The sequence below is a fragment of the Amphiura filiformis genome, chromosome 4 (assembly GCF_039555335.1).
Source record: "Amphiura filiformis chromosome 4, Afil_fr2py, whole genome shotgun sequence".
In the NCBI taxonomy this organism is placed as follows: domain Eukaryota; kingdom Metazoa; phylum Echinodermata; class Ophiuroidea; order Amphilepidida; family Amphiuridae; genus Amphiura; species Amphiura filiformis.
Window position 1 is genome coordinate 71,381,977 of NC_092631.1, and position 9,619 is coordinate 71,391,595.

At 38.9% G+C, this 9,619-nt stretch overlaps 1 protein-coding gene across 1 annotated transcript; it reads left to right on the top strand.

Moving 5' to 3' along the window:
* Positions 1-2,339: 2,339 nt before the first annotated feature.
* LOC140151347 (sushi domain-containing protein 2-like) lies at positions 2,340-9,619 on the top strand. The gene is made up of 3 exons (XM_072173656.1): positions 2,340-2,479; positions 3,678-5,635; positions 5,674-9,619. The coding sequence occupies exons 2-3, from the start codon at positions 3,679-3,681 to the stop codon at positions 7,287-7,289; spliced, it is 3,573 nt and encodes a 1,190-aa protein (XP_072029757.1). The 5' UTR covers positions 2,340-2,479; position 3,678; the 3' UTR covers positions 7,290-9,619.

Consider the following 9,619-nt stretch of genomic DNA (forward strand, 5'->3'; position numbering starts at 1 on the left):
GGGACATGGACATAAAGGAAAAGGAAATTAGCAAGACGATAGAAGAGATAAGTGTTTCTTGGGAAATATCAATAGGGGCAGGAAGTGGGATGCCATGAATGGAAGTAAGAAGGATAAGGATATGAATGAAGACAATGGGCTGAATAGAAATATGAAAATGAATGGCAACTACATGAACATATTACAAAATGATAGATGTAAATTGGAAATAAAAACTAAAATAATAAAGTGGAGGAAAAATATATTTAAAGTAATTGAAAAAAAAAAATGGGGGGGGGCAAATATTATGATGATGAAAAACAAGTTAGTCGTTTCCCTCTTGGATGTTGAGACCGTGTGGCTGGATGGTACGAAGGCGCTTCATCCAGAATTTCTTCCTGCTGGCACGGACGGTGTCGAGGCGGTTACCTAAAGACTCAATGCCCTGTAGGATCATGTCGGAGATGGAGTGGTTGGGGAGGTTAAAGTGATTACCAACAGGGGTTTCAAGCTTCTTGGTTTTGACAGTGGACCTGTGTCCATAAAACCGCTTCTTAAGTGCAGTCTTAGTTTCTCCCACATACTGTATACCACAAACTCTGCAAGAAATGAGATATACTACATTAGATGTGGTGCAGGTGATGTTGCCCCTGATCCTGTCGGAGGAATTGTTGGAATTACTGACGACAGAATCCCCTTCTTGGATATGGTCCTTGCAGACAACACACCTGTTGGAATCACATGTGAAAATACCCTGTTGTGTTGAAGGAATAGTATCAGAAAGCGGGGGACTTCAGCTCTCACAAGAAGATCTCTAAGATTGCGAGGACGTCTGTAGGCCAGGATGGGGCTATCGGGAACTGCTCGTTGTAGCCCATCTGAGGTTTGAAGTATATGGTGATTGTCATTAGTGATGCTGCGGAGAGGAGGGATATATTTTGGTATGTAAATATATTTTGGTATGTAAGAAAACCTTGAGTCATTAGCTTTAATAAACCAAAACAATTATATCAATCGGCTCACAACTTTTGAAGATATGCTCTTTTAAAGAAATGTACCCGTTTTTCACTCTGTCCACGGAGAAAGTTTGGCTACTTCAAAGATTGAAAAGGAGCACACATATGCATGAATATCAAACATTCCTCAATGATAACTTCATAAAAAACTTTATTTATGGAATGGGCTTTACCGGTGGGTTTATGGGCAATTCTGTTAATAGTGTCATTAATTTGTGGGTAAAATGGATACCGAATGGGACTTCTTTTGCTTTGCAAGCAATTACTTATTTTTTCTTGGTTATTTATGCCTTTTGTTTTATTATGTTTCTTACTTTCTTACTTTGTTGTTTCTTGTTTTTTTTTGTTTTTTAAATTTACAACATAAGTCATTTCTCTTTTTAGGATAAAAGGTAGCCCTAAAAGTATGTTTGGTTTGTCTCTGGTTCTTCTGAAGTGAGTTTACTGTGCTGCTCTACCCTCTACCTGGTTGCCTCCTTGGCGAATACAGGTTTCAGCCCTGGTCCTCATTGCATCAATTGCGTTGCGTACCATCCTTGTGTGCCGGATACTTGCGAATGCATTCAGTAAAACGTTTGCGAAGATCTTCTTAGATTTGGCCACAATGGAAATATCAAGTGGTATGAGGTCTGGTGATCGTGCAGGCCACTCCACAGCATGAGCCATCCCAACCACTCCGTGGACAGAGTGAAAAACGGGTACTTTTATTCAAACGGGCATATCTTCAAAAGTTGTGAGCCGATTAAAATAATTGTTTTGGTTTATTAAAGTTAACGATTCAAGATTTCTTCACATACCAAAATATATTTAATCATTTAAAAAGAGGGCGCAATGAGGGCCTCTTTTTTGGGGGGACACCCCGTATATGATGTTATATCATATATTGGCACAACATGGGCGAGAGTAGCAGTAGATAGAATGGTCTGGAGTGATCATGAGGAGGGCTACATCCAACAGTGGATTGACATAGCCTAGATAGATAGATAGATAGATAGATCGCTATTTTTCTCAAAAGTAGGCGAAAAATGTGGTGTCATTTTCATAATATGACAATTTTTGTATTTAAAAGTAGGGCTGATTTTTTATTTTTGATAACGAGTGATATAAGCATATTGAACAAAAGCCAATGTGGGATTTATCATAATTAACTTGCAGATTACTAAAACATCTTTCATTGACACAAAGAGTACTACTATAGGAGATCCTGCTACCGGCGAAGAAACTGTAACGACGCCACAGTTATGATCACGCGCATCATGACATAATAAAATTATTTGTATGAGAGCGGGAAATCCCTAAATAAAATAGGTGGTTTAGTTTCAGTATATTGTAATTCGTCATTAGAGCGCAACAGGTTGAGCACGAAGACATGAAGGAAAGGCATTGCGTATAAAACTCAATTCTTTCATTCTTGCCGTTTTCTTATGCTGAGAATAAGCAACGTTTACTGGAGATCTACAGACCACTACAAGAACGTCAAGCAGGTATGTGTATGAAATGTAGCAGAGCTATCTATGCATTCGTGGAATATGTAATTATAACTGGGGTACTTTATTTACATGTGTAACAGTGCAACAAAATAGTTTTGCAAAGTAGAAAATGAAATGTACATTAAGGGAAGCATAAGCTATCTCATGCTTTAAATATGTAGTCTTGTGTAAAAGTAAAGTGCACACATGTTAAAAATAGACGGGCATTGGACAGGTTTAAATTAGTATTGCGCAAGGTAATGACATGGATGTCTATAAAATGTATTGCGGTAGATATGGTAGAGGCTAACATATGAATAATGTGTATAATAAACTCTATTTGCCATTTGTTTTCTCAGAAAATACACACCTAGTTATAATGTTCTTTAATTTCCGATACTCTTATCTTGGCAGCGACGTTTTACACTGAAAATCTGTTTGCACAAATTCAACATTAAACCGCTTGCGTTTGAAATAGTATCACAATTATATTTGCAAACGTCGGTTTTATCTAAAAGGGTACAATTTCCTTGCGTATAAAATGTTGTATTTGTATGGTCAGCCTATATTAATTGTGCAGGTATGGCGTCTTTAATTAATACATACATGGAATAATATACAGCGTACACACTATTAGGAAGAAACGAACAGGTTTGTCTGCTCATGAGCAGACATACCTGTTCGTTTCTTCCTAATATTATGTATAGGCTATTTATTATAAACAGTCAGAATGGGGTATCCTTTGACCTGCCATAATGTTGTAACCATACACCCTACATGTGTGATTTCGGTGTCATTTTTACCTTCTGACATTATATTATTATTGTGAAACCAAGACCTCTTTTTTTTAATTTCGACATTCTCATTTACTCGTGTTGGATCATATTTGGTTGCGCTTGCCTTTTGCCTCCTCCTAACAGGGAATGTTTCCGAATCCAGCTGGATGGGTTCTTGACAAAATCTAATGTGTGCACCAGTTACGAGTATTCGCGGCGTAACTAAAAGAAAGCAGGAATGACATGAATCCCTTGGCTAAATGTTATTAAACTTCTATGCATCAAAAGGATCTTGAGAGATCCGGTTGGTGTCCACGGAATTTCAGGTCCAGTCTCATTATTCATAGGGCCTACTATATTATACTGCCCCCAATGGTCTAAGATATAACTAAGCAAATTGTTATCGCTGATCATCGCATTCGTGTCTTTGTTTTCAGGATGATGATATCTAAGAGCAAACATCTTTGGTTGGTGATCGTAATAACTCTGATGATCCATGAACAATTATCCTCAATGGCTCAAGGTTTGACCACATCTGATCAATGTTATGGAATATCGAGAGGAAAGGACTTTATTATAGCATTCACAGACAATTATAGCGATCCAGATTTAGAAACGAGACAGCTTTTTATATTGGTTGTGGCGTTCAGTGACCATGATACCGAAGTGACCATTAGCAGTAGACATCAAGTGGAAGGAAAACCGTTTCAACAAACAGTATACATTGAAGCTCGCGGATTTCAGAGAGTCAATATTCCTGTAGAATATATGATGAGAGGTACAGAAAGAAGCTTAAAGGGCATCAGGGTTTCTGCTTCTAGTGAAGTCTCAGTCTACGGTCTTTCGTATGAAGATTTTACGACAGATGGTTTCCTTGGCATCCCCACAAACAACCTTGGCATGCAATATGTGGCTGTGTCACCTCGAGGAACGGAATCACAAGAATCACTGTTTGCGGTCATTGGTACTGAAGATTCAACATTGGTGCACGTCACTATACGCACCACATCGCCAGTAACGATTGCTGGTCAAACCTACAGCACTGGCGACGTATTCAGTTTCATGCTGAATGATCTAGAAGCTCTTCAAATCCAAAGCCCTGCCTTTTTCTTCCTCACTAGTAGTTTAACGGGAACTATAATTCAAAGTGATAAGCCTGTTGCTGTGTATAGTGGTAACAAATGCGTGGCGACGCTAGATTCAACTTGTGATATTGCTACTGAGCAATTGGTTCCCATCAAGAGTTGGGGACAAAGACATTTGTACACTGCGTTCCGTGACACTGATACGAACATTTATTTTCTTGTGGCTTATTTCAACAATACAATGGTGACCATACCAGGTTTTGCAGATCAGATCCTTAATCCGGGTGAGTTTTGGGAGGGAAGTCTTTCCGGTTCCGGTCTCGTTTCATCCAGCCAACCAACATTAATGATGCAGCTATTGGCTAAGATTGATGGCTCCACTGTAGATCCTTCATTGATTCAAATTCCTTCAGAAGAACAATTTGGATACGTATTCGGTTTCACAACGCCTCCTTATTCTGGAGAAGATTCACAAGGATTCTTTAACTTTATCAATATTGTCGTCAAAGGGGAATCTCAACAGACGGTCCATCTGAATGGTTTACCTACCAATTCTTCTGATTCACAGGTATCTGATATTCCAAACACGGATTACGTGGTGATCACAATACAACTTCCAAAAGGAGAAGGTGTCTACTATGTAGAACAAACGGACCCAACTGCATCACCTTTGTCCGTCATTGTCTATGGGTACGAACACGCTGAAACATATGGCTACGCTGCTGGACTATCTCTGCCAAGCAACAAACAACTCCTGAGTTTTTCACCTTTTTATTTCCGCGAAGTCGGAGGAGAAAAGCTTACAATAACTGTCCCTTGTCTTCAATTAAGCAATTCCAGGGACTATGCAAACGCAAAATGCAAATTTGCAACCGGAATCGGAGAAATCCTTGTACCTGGCCATCGCGTTAACTCGTACACGGTGATTTGTGAAACTCCATTCTTTTACCAGAGTGGGTTGACACAGGTTTATGTCTCTCTTGACGACGGCAATACATTTCCATATTCTGGCAACATTTACGTAGCATCTCAAGCAGACTTTGCACCACTTCTAAAGGTTGAGCAAGTAAATTGGGAGAAACGCGGTGAGGTAGTTGATCTCCAAGTAGATGATCCAATAATGTTTTCATGGGACCCTAAGAGCATTGGTGATGACGTTGCGCTCGTTGATATAAAGGTGCAAAAGTTTGACATCGATAGCAGCGGGGAGCCGGTTTTGAGGGACGAGGAAACTACAATCATGAGCGATGTTGAAAACAGCGGCAATCTCATAATTCTTCCAACAGTGTTACAATCACGTTTAAAAGATGAAAATCAGAGCAATGAAAATGGACAAGCACCGCTTGCTGTCTTTTCCTGACCCCTAGTCCTTCTGAAGTACGAAGACGAAGATTCACATCGATACTGATAATTCCATCGCCTATATTGATACGGACACTTGTACATATCGCATTGGAATCTTATTTTGACTTGAACTGTGACCTTCATACCGTAACAACTTTACCACATACAGCAAAAAATGTACCAGCATGTCCATGCGATTTTTCTCAAGCTAGTGCTGATACAAACTTTGAGGTATCGAATAAATTAATATGGTTCTATCATCAAGGTGCCAAAAACTGCTTCAGATCAACAACAACACCAACAGCATCTGGCCAACAGTGTTGTTATAGAGATGACGGCAATATCCTAGTTGGCCCTCCTGGTGGAGGAACAGTTGATAGATACAACCCAGCTGACCATTTATTCCTCCATCTATGGTATGATGTTATTCCATGGTTTGATTGTTGCAAGTTTTCAAACAATTGCGATAAATATTATAAATATCGGCCATCAGATGATTGTTCGGAATACGAGCCACCTCCACCAGCAAGAGGTGCTGGAGATCCCCACGTAACGACTCTCGATGGGAAGGAATTCACCTTTAACGGAGCTGGAGAATTCCATATGATATCTTCAAAGATGCATAATATCTCCTTTCAAGCTCGTATGGCGGTATACCGTGACACCAAGGCAACTGTTTACAGAGCATTCGTAATTAAAGCCAACGACTCGGCTATGGTACAGGTGGAGAGATCGAATACGAATGAAACACTTGTCCTTATTGATGGTGAGCCACTACGTCTGGCATCTAGCCCGATTAGAGTCCATAACTTCAACGGAGTGCAAATCAGATCAACACAAGATCTGTCGGAAATCAAAGTTGTGTTTAAAGTTGGTGTTGCTTTGGTTGTCTACGTTAAGGCTGACGTTATGTCTTTCATTGTTCAAGTAAATAAAAGATTTCAGGGACATATCCAAGGGCTCTTAGGTAATCTAAACGGTGATGCAGAAGATGATTTCCAGTTTCCAAATGGCACAATCATGAATGATAGATCATCTTTACAAGAAATACATGAATATGGTCTGGACTGGTTGGTAACGAAGGAGGATTCCATCTTCACCTATTCTTCGCCGTACGATTACAGCACGTACCATTTCCCCGAGTTTGCACCGACCTTCGACATTCCCAATCCGGACAACGTGAGTCAAGAAATCAAAGAAGTGTGTGGCGATTCTTTTGAGTGTATCTTTGATGCCGTTACGACAGGCAGCTTGTCATTTGCCAATGAGACCCTTGTGGCATCAGCTACGTTTGATAGAATTAGGAAATCTTCTATCAAAATAGTAAGTTGTGGTTTTCTAGGATTAGTAGACAATGGTCAAGTATCAGGACGTGTGTACTTGGTCAATTCGACTCTGAACATCACTTGTGACGATGGATACGCTTTAGAAGGTTCTTCTAGGCTGACCTGCAACACTGATGGAAATTGGTCATCCGATCTTCCACGGTGTGTTGACATCACTGTTTTCAGGGATAGTTTTGGCAGATCGTCAATATTTGCTCTGATTTTTGGCGTAGCAACTATTATAATTGTGGTCGCCCTGTGTGTCTTTGGATTTGTCATGATAAAGAACAAATAGCCGTTTTGTTCTATACTCGTCGCTGGCTGATGCATATCGAACGGCTCTGTACTAATAGTCCTTAGTCCCGATAAATTCCAGTACTTTTTGGGGGCAAGAAATTGTTATCAGTTCTTTTATTTTCTCAGATAAAACAGCTAAATTTTTATCGTTATTTTGTACCGAAAAAGACCAAACCACTAATTTTGCATGTATTCGTACAATGAACACGTGCTTGAATTTAAGCATTAGTAAACTGGGCTCGATTCCCCCCTCGCGAGTTATAAAAGAAGAAACAATAAAAGAAACGAATTATAGAAAAGAAAAAGAAAAGAAACGGGAAAAAATGAACAAGGAAAAACAAATCTAGGAAAAGAAAATGAAATAAATAGAACGAACTTACAAATGAAAATGATCATTGAGCCCCTCCTAATAAGAAATATAATGTAGGCCTATGTGATATTAGGCCTATATTTACCGTTATTGACTCTTCCTATAAGATTAAATAAGATTAAGCCCTTTCCCCATCTCGCCGCGCCGTTCCAATAGGCTTATTCGCCGTAGAAGTGACGTAATAATCGGATTAACTACCATATCAATAGAGGAATACAATTTTTGAGTAGATCGCCCTGCACTTAAAGCAGATTGCACTAATCACCTGTGTATGTCAGGAAACATAGGTTGAATACAATACCGCTCTTTTCAAAGATACTAATCTTACAGGTGTGAGTGATCAGCTTTTCTTTGACAACTATGGTTCAATCCCACTCGTTCAATGCATACCCATAGCAAAAAAAAAATTCCCGGTGACCACCCGATGATCATTCGGTGGTCATCAGAAACCGTTCGGGTACCTTTTCAAGAGTAATCCGAAAGTGCCCGCTAGCGGATACCTTGCGGATACCTAATTAAGTTATCCAAAAGTTTCGGGTAGACATCCGGAAGTCTCCCAGAAACTCAAATATTTCAAATGAGTTACCCAGAAGGTTCCCAGAAACTTAGATTCTTTGCAGGAGTTACCCGGTTGTTATTCGCTTTTAATTTGACTTTGAATGAATTCAAAATGAAGCAGCTACCTCTTAGCAGTTGGAACATGATGCAGTCATGTCTACAGTAGAATTCACCACGACCTTTTCACCAGGACTTGAACCCCATTAAAAGCTCTTAAACCAAGATAACACTCATTGAAAACAGCTCAACTGATTAAATCATATCTTCTCTGGTTAAATCCACACAACATATGTTTCTGCTTTACATGTACAATGGAGCAATGAGCTGGTATTATAGTTTCAGTTGGGTGAACGATTATAAAGCGATCGCTAGAGAACAATTCTGTGTGGGGCTTTTGTTTACGAAATGAGGCAAGACTCTGCTTATTGTTAACCAGTGTTCTTGAAAATGAGAAGCACGGTGGTTTGCAGACTTAATTTCTTCATATTTTTTGGTGTTGTCTGTCGTTTACATATCCTTCCTAAAACACCAAAGTACGAATATTTCCAAACTAAAAATTAGGACATGTTACAAAACTATATTTTCTAGAATTTTAGAAGAGTACTTTTAATATTGGCCGGTTATTTTTCACACAGCGACGTTAACTAGGCAAATCCCCATACTTCTAACATACGCTATTTGTAGAAGTTACGCGACAATGGTAAGAGCACTGTGCATTGTGTATAGAAAAACGGACAGTAACTGCAGTATGATATATTTGAGCAAAATATTCAAGTTATTTGTGGTCCAAAATGTATGTATTTATATGTAGGACATTACAAGATGTTTACTAATTAATCTGGAACATGCTTTAGGAATTATAAAGCATTGAATGCTTGATATCATATGACAATGCAGGTAGGAACATTTGTATGAAATGATTTGTATTGATGCAGTCTTTATACACCATGTACCTAATAATATATGACACATTTGAATGTTTTAGTTTATATCTTTTCTAGTAAATCATACATGATTTTGACAGTAAATTAATGTCAATTAAAGCAATATTATAACATTTTCAAACAAAATAGATTAGCATTTCTTTGCCATAAAATGTTAGCTTTTACTGTAAGATATATCCCTTTTATTTTTGAGCCGAACAACTACGGCAAAGCAAAGAAAATTGGAATTTACTACCAGCGCACATGTCGCCAATACGTACCACTCCTTCGGTCATGTTGTGGTACGACCCTTTGTTGTGTAGATCACCGTCGCGTACGCCGTGACGTACTGTGTGTTATGAACATCGTGTATGCGTTCGACTAATAATTCCATCGTAATAATAAAGCGCTGAATCAGCCTTTAATTCAAAATCACGGATTTTGACAAAACTACAGCACTTTGAGTCTTGATTTTTG

Bases quoted from the DNA above. Each gene is read 5' to 3' on its own strand.
- LOC140151347 (XM_072173656.1), top strand. From the start codon at position 3,679: ATGATGATATCTAAGAGCAAACATCTTTGGTTGGTGATCGTAATAACT. The intron at 5,636-5,673 runs AAAATCAGAGCA...GCACCGCTTGCT, and splicing joins ACAATCACGTTTAAAAGATG to GTCTTTTCCTGACCCCTAGT.